At 33.2% G+C, this 19,930-nt stretch overlaps 1 protein-coding gene across 1 annotated transcript; it reads right to left on the bottom strand.

The window, feature by feature from the left end:
* Window positions 1-3,690: 3,690 nt before the first annotated feature.
* LOC130806823 (protein MAIN-LIKE 1-like) lies at window positions 3,691-17,193 on the bottom strand. The gene is made up of 4 exons (XM_057672029.1): window positions 16,986-17,193; window positions 4,400-5,755; window positions 3,992-4,316; window positions 3,691-3,892 (listed from the first exon to the last, which is right to left on the bottom strand). The coding sequence occupies exon 2, from the start codon at window positions 5,750-5,752 to the stop codon at window positions 4,547-4,549; it is 1,206 nt and encodes a 401-aa protein (XP_057528012.1). The 5' UTR covers window positions 5,753-5,755; window positions 16,986-17,193; the 3' UTR covers window positions 3,691-3,892; window positions 3,992-4,316; window positions 4,400-4,546.
* Window positions 17,194-19,930: the final 2,737 nt, after the last annotated feature.

Here is a 19,930-nt window from a genome sequence, read left to right as displayed (position 1 = left end):
ACTTAAAATTTAATTAATAAATGTAAATCACACTTAATAACACTGTTAACACTTTAATCTAGAAGATTTGTCTATATATTTCGAATTCTCAGTCGCGTATGAAGTACGAATTCAAACACGGTACTATCTCTCTAAAAACTCTTAAACAAGCTGTTACCTGTAATCGGTTAACTATGGCTAACGAAAGCGACTACGAATCCGATGCGGTTTGTAAATTTTTCGATTTGAATGGTATAAAATTTATTAAAAAAAAAAATCGCACAAAAGTAGGCGATTGAACCATGGTTCAATCGCACAAAACTAGGCGACTTGTGCGACTGGACCATGGTTCAGTCGCCCAGTTTTATGCGATTTATATATATATATATATATATATATATATATATATATATATATATATATATATATATATATATATATATATATATATATATATATATTTAAATTTATTTATTTATTTATTTACGTAAATTTTTTTTTTATTTTTATTATTGTTGTTGTTGTCATTATTAATTTTAATTTTCGTAATTTTTTATTATTCTTATTAATATTATTATTATTATTATTATTATTACTATTTTTATTAATTATTTTTTTAGTATTAGTAGTTTTATTAATTTTTGTTATAATTATTATTTAAATTTTCGTCATTAATGTAATTAATTTATATTATTATGATTTTAAATTTGCAGAAGTTTGAAAACTTTGGAGACAACATAGACTACTCCGGTAGCTTTGCTACGGATAGGGAATTTATTTCCGTAGATGAGTTACAAAGTTGGGGTAATGCGATAGTAATAACAATTGGTTTTCAATTTACACGTGCTTCTTATAAAAAGAAAGAAGGACGTTCTAGAGTTAGTGTCTATTTAAGATGTCACCGCTATGGTAATATTAGGGGTGATGTACATAATCTAGATAATACTGCCCGACTTGGTTCTAAAAGTAGAAGTTGCGGGTGTAAATTTTCTTTTTTTTGATTGTAGGAAATAGTCGTAAACCAGGAGAAAGACTTTACACGGTAAGGGTGTGTCCTGGTGAAAAAGAAAAACATGACCACCGTTCTTAGTGTACAGAGATGGTCATATAAGGGCGAATAGGATCAATGTAGATATTCGGGAGCACATACGACAGCTTACTGCAACCGGAATGCAACCGGCCTTTATTATGAATATCAGATATATAATATTAGGCAATCAATAAGGAGAGAAGAGATGGAGGGTAGGACTCCCCTTCAACACTGTCTTCATATGGCCACGGAACTTAATTACGTGGTCTGGACAGACTTGGATAGCGAAGGGCAATTGAGCAGACTGTTAATTGCAAATCCTACCTCTATCCAAATGATACGTATGTGGCCGTATGTTGTGCTGATAGATACAACGTACAAAACGAACAAACAAAAGTGGCCACTATGTGAAGTGATCGGAATGACGCCAACCAATCACAACTTCTTGGTTGGGTTTTGTTTGATGCGAGATGAGGCGGCTCTGTCATATTCGTGGGTGTTGCAGGGATTGAGAGATATTTTCGGCACTGCTCAGACTCCCAGCATCATTATAACCGATCGAGACGAAGGTCTATCTGCAGCTATTCGTGACGTCTTCCCAGGTAAAAGGGTTTTTCTGATAAGGTATTATCGTTCTATCTATTGAATATGTCTTAATTACGTTCAATGTTTTGTTTAATGTAGATGTGCGGCATTTGTTATGCATCTGGCATATTGCCAACAACGTTGAGAACATGGTGGACAAGTTGTGTGGCGGGAAAAAAAATCAACAAGGCCAAATATTCAGACGGGGCAAATGGAACCCCTTGGTTGAAAGTTCTACAATCGGGGAATTTGAACAGAGATGGCAAGCGATCGTGAGTACGTGGTCGGTTAGGAACAAAAAGGTCGTTCGGTATCTGGCTGGAACATGGATTCCACTTAGAGAGAAATCTGTGCGTGCGTGGACAAATGATTGTTTCCACTTGGGTAACCAAACTACCAGCAGAGTTGAAAGCCAACACTCGTCTTTCAAGTATTACCTTGGTAGCGGTAATAGCTCATTCGATACCCTTTTAAAAAGGGCACACGCACAGATTACAAATCAGCAAGCTAGGATCCGACAAGCGCTACAGGAATCCATGAATTCTGTAGCAAGGTCGTTGCGACAGCATTTCTTTAGACCTTTATATCGCCACGTATCTATCTATGTCTTGGAGCAGCTCCAGCTTGAGTATAACCGCATGTTAGAACTGGGTGATTTTGTACTAAACAAATGCGGTTGTGTACTTCAACAAACCCATGGATTGCCGTGTGCATGCTATTTACATATATGCATCAGTTCACATGGTGCTTTGTATGTGGATGACATTCATCAATTCTGGAGTACTTTGAGGTACACAGAGGTAGGAGACGAGACCAACGATGGAGTACGATACGCGAACGCCAATGATAAGGAGTACTTTCAATATCTGGTCGATGAAGTCCTTAAATCTGATCCCTCTGTTGTACGCCGAATGTCTCAGGTACTTGAATATGAACTACACCCAGAAGGAGCCGAAATACCTGAGCCTTACGCAAGTCCACCGAGAAAGGGAAGACCAAGCACAAATAAAACCATGAGAAGGAAAAAAAGCGCATTTGAATGTAGCAGATCATCTTCTCGTGGTCAAGGGTCTAGATCTTCATCCCGCGGGAGATCTAGTGGCAGATCTAGTGGTCGAGAAACGCAATCTTCAGTAGGACTTAAGTTTAGTTTCAACTTATCCGGTACATGACTATCGTTTTTATTATTTACTTTCATTTATTACAACTTCATCTTATTAACTTTATTTTCAATTATTGCAAATGATCCAGGAGGGCGCGATTTTTCAGAGTTTTCATGGCCTAATGACATCCCATTCATTCTTCCACCTTACTTGTTTGACTGGATTGATGTGTTAGGTGATGGTAATTGTGGATTTAGAGCTATAGTCGTCACAGAGCTGAGAGGCGAGGAAGCATGGCCTCTTTTAAGACGTGCTATGTGTATGGAAATGCAAATGAACAGAGAGCAATACCTAGGTTTGTATCTATCCCAGGAGTCGTTAGACGAGGCTATATTCAGAATAGGTTCACACGGCAATAGACCTTCTCCTTTTATTCACTGGATGGATACACTGATGGCTTTGTACTCTGCAGCAACCTTTCTAAACATTGGCATTGCTTATTATGGTTCTAATAACTGTGACACGATGTACAACTGTTTGGTTCTTCCATTAAGGAAAGCACTGGGCGTGCATAGTGTAAATAAAGTTATACATATATGTTGGGTGAATGGAAATCATTATATTCAACTTTTAATGAACGACGATTCATCCCCTCTGCCGTCTATCCGTCAACGTTGGAGAGAAGTAGTTGACAATTTCACCAGACATATTGACACACATTTCACTACGAGGATTATGCTCTAGAATAATCTACGCGGGCCACGACCACCACCAACTAATAATACCGCTGACGATGCTGTAAATTTAGATACTACATAGTCTTACGTGTTGTATAAATCCTTATTTACTTGTATTATAGAAATGATTCAATTTGTATATAGTCCATAGTTATACTACTGTATATAGTGGTTGTTATAGAACATATAGAAGACATTCATTGTGTATAGCAACGATTTAATCTTAAATTAAATTTGATGTACATAGCATCAACGAAAATAAATACATTCATTAATGTAAAACAGTTTAAGTACAGACTATGAAGGGCCATCCCTTTAAAAATTTGCCATTCGGCAAATAAATCTCTACAATCATTAAGGTATATTTCTAACGCATGTCCTTGACAGGGGTTCATATCCGCGAGCGAAGAAGATAGCCTAGCCACTGGAGCAAATCGAATGGGCCATTCATTGAGGAACTGAAAAAACAAAAGGAAAAAAGGAGTTAACAAGATATAAAACAACATCAAACAAAACACAAACACATAGCATAGAAGAAGTATATTTTCAAAACTCACGTATTCCACTTTGCTCTGAGAAGGACCAGATGCCCGTCGAAGGCCCTGCTCAACAACGCGGGCACTAAAGGGGAACCTACTCCATGCCTCCAAATAAACAGCAGAAGAAGTAAAGGTCACGGAGTAGGTGCCGTGTGCCGGTCGGATAGCCTTGTTGGTCTCATAGGAGCGGGGGGAATAGCCTGCACGAACCTGATCTGTCGCAAAGTCCGCTCCGGCAAATACACCTCGACGATATCAAAGCACGTGATACCCCCGACGATGGTGGTGCGTGGGTGCTCATTCAGCAACGCACTAGGAGCAGAAATGTACGGAGTCCATTCCACTTGCATGCAGGCCAAGTTAACAAATAAGAATAATGTACAACTAAAAACACATGCATAACAAAATTAACTTTAACTACAATACCTGAGTCTCCGTCATTGAGTCAAGAACCCTGCGGCAGTCCCTCAGCATGTCTACCTCACGACATGGTTTCTTCGTTGACCACATCTCCACCCTAGTCATGTTTGGCACATCTTCTCGTCAAGGATGAGGGCGGAAAGCGGGAAAGTACTAATAAATCCATGTCTGGAGCAATGTTAGGCATCCCACAATGGTCTTGCAACCAGCCCTAGATGCCATTCCGAGCTGCCTATACAAATAGGCCAAGGTCACCGCACCCCAGGCCACCTCCTGTTGATCGACGTTCACGGCTAGTATCAGGTGAGGTGGCATGCCAATTCTGGTCTTATACGCCAGCAAGGTAGAGCCGACGATAGCCATGTAGTACGCTGTCGTCTGGGTATCCATGGCCTGTGACCTATGACACAGCCGCATCAGTTCAGCAACGTTCACGCTGCCGCAGGTGAACGCACCCCTACGCCGAAGCTCAGACATAGGCTCCCCGAAGAGATTGGTGATACCGACGTGCCACTCCGCCTTAGAAGGCTCAGCCGACAGAAAACCTTCAATAGAAATGCCCAGTATGCGTTGCACGTCGTGCAACATAATTGTCATTTCCCCCCATAACATGTGGACGGTGTTCGTATCCGGCTGCCACCCCTCCACGAACGCCGATATCAAAGCACAGTCGATGTGCTGGTGCATAATGTCCGGTAGTCGGCCGAGGGAAGTGGTAGGTAGAACATCGTTAAACGCATCAGACATGTCCCTTAGTCGAATGATGGACTCCACCAGCCTCTTCCTAATACGGCAATCCAGAATCGGAGGCGTACGCTCAGAGCCGTCGAAAATAAGTTTAGTTATGTGCCCGCCATAGCTAGGGATCAGTTGCGTATCTGTCGGCCCCCTGGGCTGGGGCGATGTGACTAACCAGTCCGTGTTAGCGGACTGTGAGGACCTGCTCTCTCGTGGCGGCTCATTATCGACGAAACTACGTCCTGCGCGCTCAGATGCGGCAGAAGAACTAGAGCCGCCATGTGCGAATCTCCCCTCGGGCCCGCGAACAACAGTCCAGTCCAATGGGCGAGAATCAGGAGCTTCGTATTGAACATCATCAGCATCATTATCATCATCACTAGAAACCCCCCAACTACTCTGGATGCTGCTGGACTGGTCATCAAGAGGGGTTCGGACTAGGTCTAGCGCACTCGACCTTTGGGCAATACTGTGTCTGGCAGCCTCTTCCTGCCTTGCCCTCTTAGCAAAACCCGTTACCCCCCTCTCATGCGGGTCCCCTCTAAGTAAGGTAGGCCTAAAACTACTACCTCTCAACAATTGTCTAAACAAACCCTTTCCTTTTCCTTGATTACAAGCCATTTACTACAATTTTGACAATTTCATTAAATATTAATAATAAATGAACATAATCAAACATTATGTTACATAAAACAAATGAACAAAAAACAATATTAATTTTCTAAATAGACAATAATCATAAAAATAATAACAACATTAACAAAAGTAATAACATTAATAATAATCATAACAATAATAACACTAATAACAAAAAAAATAATTATGAATAAAATTAAAGGATGATATAATAACAATAATAATAATAACAACCACTATAATAATAATATAATAATAAAAATAATAAGAATAACTACTACAACAACAACAACAACAACAACAACAACAACAACAACAACAATAATAATAATAATAATAATAATAATATAAATAATAATATAAATAAAAATAATAATAATTATTCAAAAAACAAAATAATAAAAAAATAAAAAATAGAAAAAAAATATATATACAAAAAACACCAATAACAAAAACAAATTTCATCACAACATACATAGTTTATTAATAATAATAATATTAATTATAATAAACATATTTAAAATAATAAATTAATAATTAAAAAAAAATAATTATTTAATAATAAAAATAATAACAATCACAAAAATAATAATAAAATTATTAATAATATCAGTAATAATAATAATAATAATAATAACAACAATACTAAAATTAAAAATAACAATAATAATTATCAAAAATAAACGAAAAAAAAAATTTTAATGAATCGCCCAGATTTAGGCGATTTATTTTACTTTTTTTTTTCTAAAATTTAAATACTTTACATTCCAAAATTAAAAAAAAAAACACAACAATAACAATAAAAATTTAAAAAATTTATTAAAAATAAACATAACAATAATAATTATAACAAACACATTTACATTAACAAATTAAAAATCAAAACATAAAAATATATTCAATAATAAAAATAATAACAATCACAAAAATAATAACAATAATAATAAAATTATTAAAATAATATTAATAAAAACAATATTAACAATAATAATAATAATAATAATATAATTAAAATTTATAATAATTATACGAAAACAAACGAAAAAAAACTTATTTGAATCGCCCAGATCTGGGCGGTTCAACTTTAATTTTTTTTTTCGTTTGAAAATTTAAATTAATTGTTTGCGGATTGAACTTAGTTTTTTCTCCAACAATTTACTTTTGTAAGTTGGTTTTTAAGTGTGGTAAGAAAAAATTTAGTCAGAATGTGGTATATATAGAAAATTTTAAGTTCAATGGCAAAATCGTAATTTTTTGAATATCCAGGGGCAAATACGTAATTTTCTCAAGAAGTGGCGATAAAATGAAAAGGATGACGAAATTTAAAGATTGGGATTTTGAAAAGTCTTTGATGATGAAAGCATGGCAAAAGTAATATTCAATCATGGAGAGATCTTAATTAGTTGGGTTGGTTAAAAGGTAATTATATTTAAAGACATGTTTAGATTGAATGTAAATATTTAAGGGGTAAAAAAAAGTCAAAGTAAGAAAACAAAGTTGTTAAATGAGAAATTAGTGAAATTTGATTGTTGTAGAGGTGGGACAATGGTTGCAAAGTAACGAAACATGAAGGAAGCTCTCAAATTTGTGGGATAAATATTTATCCTATGGGAGGGTGGGGAAATGTATTACCTCCATAATAGGGAAAATGATCTTCTTTTTATATTATTATTTTTATTTCATGCTCATTTTACCTTTTTGACAACTATCTCAATTACTTCAAATGCATCTCTATTTGTATTCATTTCATTAGTTTGATTCTATTTCTCCCCTTAAATATTTATCTCCAATCCAAGCATGCCCTAATTAATATTGAGGTGATAGTAGCTAGTAGAGGAATAATAGCTCTTTTTAAAGGTCGAAAAGGTTAATCACCTCATTGGTTCATTATCATGAGATATTTATAATTGAAAATACATTAGATAGATTCTAAGAGTAAATGAGACAATTGCTAGTAAGTAAAGCTTTGGAAAAGGTTAGAGAAAAGGAAGACATGGATGGTGGAATTGAAATTTAGGCATTTTTGTCGATAAGATCGAAAATGAAACTATGAGGGCGATCAAAGTTGAATATCTGATATTTAATGTTAATGAGACTAAGTTAAAAAATTTTAGTTGGATTTTTGAAATATCTGATACCCATCATCTAAATTTAGTCAAAATAACTTTAAAAAATATTATTTTTGTCTTATTAGTACCGAATGTTCAAATTTAATTATAAAATGTGGATATTCTATATTTGATATTTGATTATTCAAAAAATGGATATTTGGATATCTAAATCTAAAAATGTGATCCTTGAATTTATATCCATTATCCGAATTTTGAAATCAAATATCTAATTCAAATTATAATTTCAAGAGTATTTCCGTCATTATCGATTATACGTACTCGACTATTTACGCATGCTAAAGAATAATAAACTATACATCATGTCTTCCTTTATTGCACTTTCGTCAAACGACCAAAACTAATTAAACGAGTTAGAGTAAATTTGATGATAAATTTATTATTGAACTCGTAAAACATGATTCATACATGAGGTATGTGGATTATAAATAAATTTGATGAGATTTCATCCTAAAATAAATTAATAATATAAATATGTTATATGTTAATGAAATCTTAATCATGAGTTTTATTCCAACATTTGCATATAGACTCAACGTGTTTCTTTAACTCGGTGTGATAATCAGACCTTTATTATCAGAGTGAAAGAAAAAAATTTTAACCACTAAACTAATTTATAATTTTCCATATAACTTTGATCACTATGTATGTGACACTTTTAGTAGAATCTGGCCTATGGACATATTTAGTTTATCTTAATTTTAATTGAATGGTATTTTATCTATTAAATTTATACTTGTTATTTTTATTTTACCTTTCTTTATTGAGTATCATTGTTTAAGGAAGATCAAAATAATTATTAGGGTTATTATGAAATACTTTTATGTATTTTTTTTACTCTTATTGTCATGATTATCATATCAAAAAATTTGGACAAGACGGTCTCATTATGAGATCGTCAATTTGGGCTGGCCCAATTCGTGCGTGTAATAATATTTCTATTCTCTGAGCATTTATTAATTTTGACCTTAAAGGTTGTTACACGCGCGAATTGAGCTGATCCAAATTGACGGTCTCATTATGAGGTCATATTGTCCAAGACCAGCTATTATCATATATAGTATATCTAACTCATAGAAGCTATGATGAATAGGGTCTACAGAAATGAAAAACGATAGATCATACCCTCATCAAAGAAGATTAGATAGGGAGGTTGCAGTCAGTGAAACCCTTAACTCAAAAAAGACCTACAAATGATAACAAAAAGACCATACCATATGTCCTCCAAAAATATCCATCTTTCTTTGTGTTGGGATGCTCTTCCTACAAGAAGTACCCTTTATCATCGTTCTATTACCCATCTTTCTGACTATCCTTTCTGCCCTTCCTCAGCGGAATTTTCTATGCATTGTCTTAGGGACTGCTTTATAGCTAAAGAATTTTGGCTCCTATGCTACCCTGGTTTACCAGATAACTTCTTCTCCCTTGATCTCTCTGTCTAGTTAACCTCTAATCTCAGCTCCATTAACTCTTTCAACCTCATTCCGTGGCCAACCTGGTTCAGCTTTGCTCTCTGGACTCTGTGGATTAAACGGAATAACAAAGTTTTCTCTAAGCCCAACCCAACAATAGATATCTCCCTTAGTCTTACCATATCCAGTGCTCTTAATTTCTTCTTCTCCCAATCCCACCAAGGTCAAGGGGTCTCAAACCTGCATGGCTTCCCTTATCAGCTTGCTTGTCTTTCGAGTAATCTTATCCAAGTTGATGGTTCCTTCTTTCCTACATCTTTGCATCATTGGCGTGACCTATTTCTCTGACCTGGTATTTGGTTTTTCTCCTTTATTCTGTCTGCTAGGGCTCTAGATGCAAATATGACTGAACTTTTGGCTATTATTACCGGATTTATGGTTGCTGATTTCCTATCTTGGACTGACTTTACTATTGTAGCTTTCAAACATACTAGTGTCTCCCATTGTAAAAATGAGGATTTTTATAATCTCCCTATTTATACTTTCCTATAAAATATAATTTTTTTATTATTTTAATTCACTTTTCTTTATAATCTCCTTATTTATACTTATAGACTATTTCTTTTGGAAAAAAAAAGTATAATGTAGACAAATAACAATTGATTAATTAATAAACTATGGAAAACAGCAAAAAAGGTGCATTGTATCTTGCTTTCTTTCAAAACATTCATCACCATCATCATCATCATCCTACTCAGTGAATCCCTCTCATAGAAAAACTACGAACAGGGTCTGGGGAGGAAAAGACGATGGCAACTCATACCTATAAAGGAAAGCGCAACAAAAGGAGTCCCTCGGCTCGAGACGATAAAAAGATAAAGAGACGTAACTACACAAGAAATATAACTTAAATGCCTGTAAATAAATAAAAAAGTAGAACGAACTACAAAAAAAAACAAAAACTAATAATAACAGATACGAGATAAGCGAGAGGGCAAGAACACCAAAGGTAAACTAAGAGGACATCAGTAGTCTAAAACATGGATATGGCGCCTCCAACTAACCCTATCCCTAGTCAGTCCCTCAGAGAGGTTTAACTCATGCAAGTCAACTCTTACTTGCCCATCCCACGTTCTCCTCGGTCTTCCTCAACTCCTCTTACCCTCTACTATAATGCTTTCTACCCTGCTCACAGGGGCGTCGAAAGTCTTTCTCTGCACATGTCCGAACCACCTCAATCTATTTTCGCGCATTTTTTCAGAAATAGGGGTTACCCCTAGTTTGTCCCTAAACTCTTGGTTCCTAATTCGATCCATCAATGTGTGCCCACACATCCACCTCAACATACGCATTTCTGTAACTTCCATATTATGTTCAAAAATCTTCTTTACAGGCCAACATTTGGTCTCATATAGCAGAGCAGGTTTGATTGCTTCCCGGTAGAATTTTCCTTTTAGCTTGCTTGGGAATTTCCTATCACATAGCACTGCAGTGGTTGCTCGCCACCTGAGTCAGCCCGCATGTATACGATGATTTACATCTCCGTCAATCTCCCCATCCCTTTGAATAATCAATCCCAAATACTTGTATTTGGTCGTACTTTTAGCAACTGCTTCATCAATGGACACCTCTGGTTCACCTACCGGTGGTGTCCCACTAAAGTCACAGTGCAAATACTCGGTCTTCGTACGACTAATGCGCAACTCGTTACCTTCTAAAGCTTCCCTACACTCATCCAATTTATTACCAACCTCCTCTCTAGTTTACCAGCACTATGTCGTCAGCGAATAGCATGCACCACGGTACCGTCTCCGAAATAGATTTAGAAATCTCTTCCACAATGACAGTAAAAATGAAAGGGAATAAAGCCGATCCCTAATGTAGTCCAACTTCAACCGGAAAAGGCTCTATTATTCCCACTGGTGTCTGAATGTTAGTCGAAACTCTGTCATACATATCCCATATAGCCTCAATGTACACTGAAGAGATCCTTCCAGCCTTGAGGCTATCCCAGATGACACGTTGTTGTATGCTATCATACGCTTTCTCCAAGTCAATGAACACCATATGCAGATCCTTCTTTCGCTTTTGCTCTCTCTATTTCTTCATCAGTCTTCTCAAAACATGAATTGCCTCAATGGTAGACCTTCCTGGCATAAAACCGAATTGATTCTCTCTAATCACCGTTTCCTGTCTAATTCTCCTCTCTATCACTCTTTCCAACAATTTCATTGTGTGGCTTAGAAGTTTGATACCTCTATAGTTCCCGCATACTTGCGCATCACCTTTGTTTTTATAAAGAAGTATTAGTGTGCTTGTAACAGGCTCAAATTTCTTAATCTTAATCTTCTTCCGAAATTTCTTTTCGAATTCCTAATCCTTTGGTTATCTAATTCAAATCACCTTTAATTCCTAAACCTTATTCCGATTTTTGTAATTTCTTCCAAATATTAAACTTAAAAATATATTTATATTCTTAAATTTCTTTATAAGCACTAAAATATTATTTTATTATTTTATACTACAAAAAGTAAAATTTTAATATTATATTTACGGTTTTATTAAAACGTTACGTTTCAATTTCGTTTCCTTAAACTAACTTTACTACTTATCATTTTAACTTTAAAACTTTGATTTAATTATTTTATACCTAAAAATTAACTATATTTTTTTATTAACTTTAAGTATAGTTTTAACTAAAATTTTCTAAGTAAACTTTCATATTTTCATAATCAAACCTTAATCATACTTTCCCATTAATCTAAAACATTTCACTAGCATAAACTAGAACAAAAATTTGATGAATCAAAATCCTTTCTACATCAATCCATAATGTTCATCACTTACACAAGCTATCACCATTTCCTTACACAAGTTAAACTTCTTCTACACTCCAAATTCTTACACATCCACTTACACACTCCAACTCTTACACATTCACTTACACACTCTAAATTACTTACACAAGTTAACCTTCTTTTTCATACAATCTTATGAACTAAAAAGTTGCCCAAAACCCATTATAAATACCCCTCCTTAGCCATGAGATCACTTACACCCCCATCATCAAATCTTTCTACCATTCTTTCTTATATCTTCACTTCATTAACATCTTACTAACTTTATACCCTTTTTATTTGTTGAAGAATCAAATGAAGATGGAGCTTGATCTTATCACTTCTTAAGCCGATAATCATCAACTTTTAAAAAGTCAAGTATTATCTTTTGGAGCTTGGATATCTTTTTCTTTTGGGTAATTGAAGATCTACTTCTTTGAAGCTTGGAACCTTGAAGACTTTCTTTTGGAACTTATTTCCTTAAGTTCTTATTTTTCTATTATTATTCTCTTACTTGGTTTAGCACCACCTTCGGAGGAAAATGGTACACATTTTCTTAACTCTCTCGTTATGTGATATTTATTTATGGTTACTCGATAATATAAAAGCATGATCAACATGATTTTATTTTAGTCATTTAAACTTTATATGGTAATATTAAAGTTATATCCAGTTTAGTGATATTTTCGTCAAAACAATAATACTTTTGGGACACTCAAAAAAAAAAGTCATATATATGGAAATTTTTGATTAATATGATAATATAGATATATATGAATTTTACTAGTTAAATAAACTTATGTGTTTAAAATGATTTCATATCATCTTGGTGTTTTGATATTTTTTTGTTGGACTCAAGTAATTATAAAGAATTATTAATCGGTTTATCGGTAAAATAGTCAAACAAATTTGTTAAAATGCTTAGCATTGTTTTTCTTGAAAACTCATTTCATATAGATTTTGGACCCTTAATAATTTGTCGGATTATGTTATTTTTATAGTGATGATAGATCCGTTTTACTATTTTACTGGTTATTTGATAAAATATGTTATTAAGTACTTAGAAATATTACCCTTGACTGTTATGATTATTTATGACACAATAATGACTTAGTTTAGCCTCAGGAATCTTAGTATAGCTACGAAAATTTGTTATTTAATTAAATATTAATTTATTAGATACTAGTAATTTGTTTCTACTAAAAGGGTAGAATTGTCAAAAATTTGACTAGTGGAAGTTTGACTTATAAGAATGTAAACTATTTCGGTTTAGAGTCTTGTTTGATATTGCATGATATTGATTGTATGACTCTGATAGTAAGGTAACGTCGAACCATGGACCGGCATGTAAAATCCCGGCGTCCGTGTTAGCCGGCACGTAAAATGCGGTGTCAGACAGGGGGTCCGAGAAAAACCCATCCTGTGAAGTCTCGAGCATAACAGTATTGAGAGGAGTGACGACTCCCACCACAGTTAGGAATTAGGACTACGGTCCTCACCTAACCAGACCCTTACATATATCAATTGTCATTATTGTTGTGATCTTGTGATGTGCTATGATGGTAAAGCTATGAGGCTTAATTGAACTTGATTAAATAAGCATTAAGGTTACCAAGTATTTAGTAGCAGTAATGAACTTCTGCAAGTATTGAGAATGTAACTTAATGGCTTAGTAAAGGTCAATAATGAGTAATAACCATCTATATTGTGCTTGATGATTATTTTGTAAGCATGATTTAACTATCGCATCATAAGCTTATTGAGAAAATTGTACTCGGCTTTATCGCTGACCGATTTAATCGGCTGTCATCCGTATTATGGATGACAGTATTTTGCAGGAAAAAAAAATTAGCTCAGGTTTCGATCCAGGCCGCAACTTTAATTATTCTATCGAGGACTTAGCTTTAATGATTTTACTTGATGACTATATTGTACTTATGTTTTTTTTATCGTATTTAAGTAAACCTTATTTTATATTTTCTCAGTTGTAAGATATATTTTTACTTATGTTTTGAACATTTTTTTTTATTTCAAATGGTTTTTAGCAGTTCGGCGTTTTACACTTCCGCATTATTTATCTTAAGTATAATTATTAATGTTAATTATGTAACGAGAGTGCCGCTCCTGCTACAGTGCTACTCCTCCATTCTTCTGGCATCTTATGTGTCCTCAAAATAATATTAAAGAGGTTAGTCAGCCAACGAATGCCCTTTTCTCCTAAACCCTTTCACACCTCGATCGGGATGTTATCTGGCCCGACTGTCTTTGTTCTCCCCGTTGAGAGCTTCTCCTACTTCTTCTGTAGTAATATCACACGTTGACCCGTATTCCAATGGTCTTTGGACGTAAGAAATTTGATTATCCGCCTCCTTTGGCCCCCTAGACTCATTGAGTAGCTGAGAGAAATACTAGAGCCATCTGGTTTTGATGTCCTCTTGTCTAAGAAGAACTCGTCCTCCTTTTTCCTTGATGTATTTCACTGCCTCTAAGTCTTGCCGTTGCCTGGACCTAGTCCTTGCCAACTTAAAAATCTGCTTCCCCCCCCCCCCTCTTTGGTATCAAGCTTCCGATACAAGTCTTCATAACCACTGTTTTTTGCCTCCGTTACCGCTTTCTTTGTCGCCCGCTTTGCTTCTTTATAGCTCACTCTCTTTTCTATCCTATCCTTCTCTTTCGTGCATGCCATAAGTTCCTTAAATCTCTTGTTTTTATCCTTCATCTTCTTTTCCACCTCATCGTTCCACCACCACGACTCTTTGAACACTTTTGGTTTACCCGACGACACCCCCAAGGTCTCTTTTGCCACTTTTCTAATGATTTTTGTCATATTCACCCACCTTACAATCCAAGCATGAGGCCCGATCTCCTTTCCGCACTAAGAAATAGTCAACTTCGGTTGCGTGCCCGCTGCTCTTATATGTGGTCAAACGCTCATCTTTCTTTCTAAAGATCGAGTTTGCTATAATCAATTTTTTAGCTAGCGCAAACTCCAGCAAATTCTCTCCACTCCCATTCCTTGTCCCTAAACCAAACCCTCCATGTACCGAGCTATAGTTGCCTGTGTAACGGACAGTTCTGTTCCAAATATAGGTTTATTATAATATAATAGTAAGTAATGCTAAGCAGAAGTCTATCAAACCGTGATTATTACGAAAAAGAAATAAAACAAAACAGAATTTTCAAAAAAAACAAAGAAAACTTAAATCATTAAAATATAATTTTACGTATTACATCTTTCTTTAATACACTCATTTTTACATACCCGTAATATAAATTACATATATACTAACATCACATAGACAATTTAACAGCTTCATGTAAAGTCACCAGCAGCATCTGCTCCCGATATATGGGAACAGCCGATGAAAATCGGTTAGCTTTTAAAAAAATCGAGCATAAAAACTTACCGCAATTATACAAGTATAGAAAATATATGCATTGCAATAAGTAATATGCAAAGATAAGTGCATCACAATAAATAATATGCAAGGTATCTTATGTATTATAGGGAATTCATTTTAAGGTTAGATTTATTTAAATATATTAAACTTCTAGTCCTTCTGCTTGAGTACTTACTAACACTTCTGCTTGAGTATTAGGGCGTGGAATCCGATTACTTATTTAAAGAATGCAACACATATGATCTTTGTTTGATATATGTAAGGGCCTGTTAGGGTGAGGTAAACCAAAACCCCTAACTTAGTGGGAGTCGTCACTCCTCCAGTACAATGTTGCTCGAGCCACAAGTCAGGTTAAACAACCTTACTGTGTTCGCTGTATTTCACGTGCCGGAAAACACGTCCCACGTTTTTTACATGCCGGAAGCATGGTTCAGCATTTCCTTACTATCAAGCTTTTTTATTATCATGTTAGTGTTTTCATATAAATGCAACATTATAATAACATATAATAGAAATTAATTTATAACAACTTACATATAAATAATAACTTATTATTAAACTAAATCAAAACTAAAATGGGTCTTTAGTATTTATTTATAGATGAATTTTCAATTAAGCTTTATTAACTTTTTAATAATCAATTTCTTAAATGTCTATTTATTATAAATGATAGAATAAATAGTTCCATCATAAATAAATACTAAAAAAATGTCTTAACAAGGAAATATTTGGTTTATTAAAGATCCTAGCCCATTTATCCAAATTTTTAGAAAATAAAATTTTATTTTATTTAATTAATTTTCTTAATAGCTTAGTTTTCGATTTAGTACATTAATAATTAATTTTCTAAAGATTAAAATCTACACGAAATATTTTAAAATAAATAATTTATTAAATGAGTTGGTGTATATTCTTATTCACCAAAATAACTGAATTTTAATTATTATTTTCATTTTTCTTTCTTTTCGCCTATAATAACAATTTAGATTATTAATTTATTTCTTTAAAATTTAAATATCACAAAATTTCACAAAATAATTAAAATGAAAAGAAAATACAATAACACTAAAATAAATAATTTTTTTCCAGAATTATTTATTTTTAACCTAATTTATGAATTTCGTTATTTTATGCGTTTTTTTAGCAAAAATTAATAATAATATTTATGCTCAACTATAATTCACAAAATTAATACACAATTTATATCTCATATATATATATGTACAGAAAAATTTTTGTTTAAAAATATCAATATTTACTATTTTAATTAAAATTATTTCAGATTATGCGGTTTTTGGCAATTAAAATGAATAATACATATATAAATTACAACGAATTAATTCAACAAAATTTACAGAAAATTTAATTTATATATACTAAACACATATAAAATTTATGGGCATAATTTTATGTAAATAAATATATATAAGAATTTATACCTTTAATAATTTCACTATTAATCAATTTCCTTTGTTGTAGAATTTCTAGCCACAAAATTAGCTTCCTCCCCTTGAATTTCTATAATTAACACTAAATACTATTACTAGGAAAATTTTGAGGATTTTTAGGAATTTTTCTACGATTTTTTTAGTTTTTCTTTAGGAATTTGCTTTTATGAATTAATTTTCTAATTTTTTTTTCTTTCTCCTTTTTTTTTACCCACGGTATACTTGGACTTAAATAGGCCATGATTGTAAATTTTTTTATTATTTTAATTTTTCTTCATGGGCAAGAAATTAAAATCCAAGATTTTTCTTCTTGGGTTTTATCCAAAAGATAAGACTAAGTTATAATTATGCCACCTTGCTTTGGCTTGCTGCCAACTTCTATGATTTTTACATTTTATTTTTGTTATTATTATATATATTTTTATTTTTAATCATAAGTTAATATAGGGAATAAAAAGATTAAGTTATTGTAGGTAATTTAGCTAGACTTAATATTTTAGGTAATTTATTTAAGAGAAATAAATTATATATAAAAGAAAATCGAGAACTTAAGAACGATTGGAATAAAATTCGAAATGACATTAAAAAGAAAATAATAAAACGAAACGATTATTGAATTGTCAAAATATTTAAGATTAAAAAAAAAGGTCTGTTACAGCCTGCATCTCTGCCTATATGTCCGTTAAAGTCTCCTCCTAAGAAAACTTTCTCATCTTCCGGGATAGTTCTCATGAGGTCTCCTAGGTTATCCTTACATGTTACATGTAGTCTTATTTATTAGTTTTTCTTAACATAGTATCAGAAGTTAGTGTGACAAGAGGTTACGAGTTCGAATTTTAACCACCCATCATTTAAAGTGGAATATATAGTATAAGAAGGGCTTGTGTTGCATCTACGCTTGTAACGCAAAGGGCTTTGATACGAGGAGGTGTTGTTAGAATATATAACATATTTTGGGACCTTAAGCATCAGCTTAAACTTTTGATTAAGTTGATTACTTGACAATATGAATATATGTTCTATATTTCCCTTAAAGTTTACTAATATTTTTCTAGGATGAAATTCTAGTTAGACGTTGCATTTATGATAATTTTGTTAGTTTGCAACATCTTCCACTCATGTACTTCTCGATGGATAAGCATGAATAGACCAAGGACAAGACATTAGTTTTAGGATCAAAAAATAATTGAGTAGGATGCATAATTAGTTGGAGCACATTATAGTCGTCTTATCGTAAATTCAAAAATAGACTTATCACCCACCATAAGTCAAGATTATGAAAGGGCACTCAAATTGAGGTAGATCCATGCATAATCATGGGTGGATTACTCATTAACCACTACTTATACTGCTATTTCACTATCTAATATTTTCCTAGAGTATATAACATATCTTAGAGCCTTAATCATGAATTTATAAAGGAAGATCGGAAACGTTAATCTGATATTATGACAAGGAACCAACTCAACCAAAAGCTTAAACTTATGATTGAGGCCCCAAAATACGTTATATATTCTAACACGCCCTCTCACACGAGAGCCCTTTGGGCTAGAAGTGTGAATGTAGCACAGACCCTCCTTATATCTGATGCTAAATATTTCACTTAAATGAGGGGTGGTTGAGATTCAAACTTGTGATCTCTTACCACGTTGACTTCTAATACCATTACAAAGAACCAATTCAACCAAAAACTCAATTATCATTTTGAAAGCATAAAAAATTTGCTTACGTTAATATATCAGAGGCATAAACAAAATGGGCAGTTGATTCGAACCCATATTTTCTTAATGTCAGTTGTGGTCTCATGAAACAAATAAAATAATAATTATTACAAATTACAATACTTTGATAGTTAATAGGTTTTTCAATTATTTTTCATTGTAAAATAAACTAAAATTATTAAGAACATCTAATTTTAAATTTATATAATAACAAGATTTTGAATTCAATTTTTATTTAGTGTTTTTTTTTCCTTCAACGTATCCTAAATCTAATTGCTTTATACTCGTTTTGATTGTGTAACTCATATTCTTGAAGATATGCATAAACTCGTAAATATTTAAGATGGCTTTACATTGTGGAACCTTAATCAAGTAATTTTGAGCATTAATTATGCCGCATAAGGCAGGAATTAGGTAGGGGTTTTTCTTTTTCTTGAAAGAAGCGGACATACCATACCTGGTACTCTCAAAGAGGGAGTAAAGAGACCCCCCAAGTAATACCTAGGTCCAATAGGAGTTGAACCCCAAATCTTCTGCTTTATATGCAGATGCTCTATCCATTGAGCCACAAGCACACTCCTCTAAACGTATGAATTTCTACCACTTTATATTTTAGTTTGCCATAGTGACTTTGCACTCTATTTTTTATTGGAAGTAGTCCTAGTGGCTTTATTTTATTCTCATTCATGAATTGATATCCTTTCTCCATCTTAACACTCATCAATGTTTTTTTTACTTTTTATTTTATTTAACAATTAAATTTCTCTTTACATTAAATTTCACCAAATTTGTATAAAATTATAGGGACATAGAGATAATCAAAACACTTAGTTGAAAAGAGTTTCACTATAGCTAATTTTGCAACATCTATGTAAAAATCCTTTTGTGTTAATTAAACGATATTCAATCTACTATTCTGCCTTGAACTTATTTTGTCTGTCTCCACATCTCTAGTTCAATATCAACTTCATCTCTTTCTTTGTTAGCAAAACAATGTTATGCACCACAAAAATCTTCCTTATACATTACCAGAAATATATTTTTAGTGAGATATATTTAGTAATATTTAATTTAAATGTCATTATTTTAAATTTTTAATGATATATATAGTGAATTTAGTGACATTTATTAGACCCTTTAGCAGCATAATAAAAAATCATATTAAAGCTTTTCGCAACATAAAATCTAGTAATATTTCTCGTAAATATCACTATA

The sequence above is a fragment of the Amaranthus tricolor genome, chromosome 2 (assembly GCF_026212465.1).
Source record: "Amaranthus tricolor cultivar Red isolate AtriRed21 chromosome 2, ASM2621246v1, whole genome shotgun sequence".
In the NCBI taxonomy this organism is placed as follows: Eukaryota; Viridiplantae; Streptophyta; class Magnoliopsida; order Caryophyllales; family Amaranthaceae; genus Amaranthus; species Amaranthus tricolor.
The sequence above is the reverse complement of the archived record's forward strand: the minus strand, read 5'-3'. Positions and strand labels throughout refer to the sequence as shown.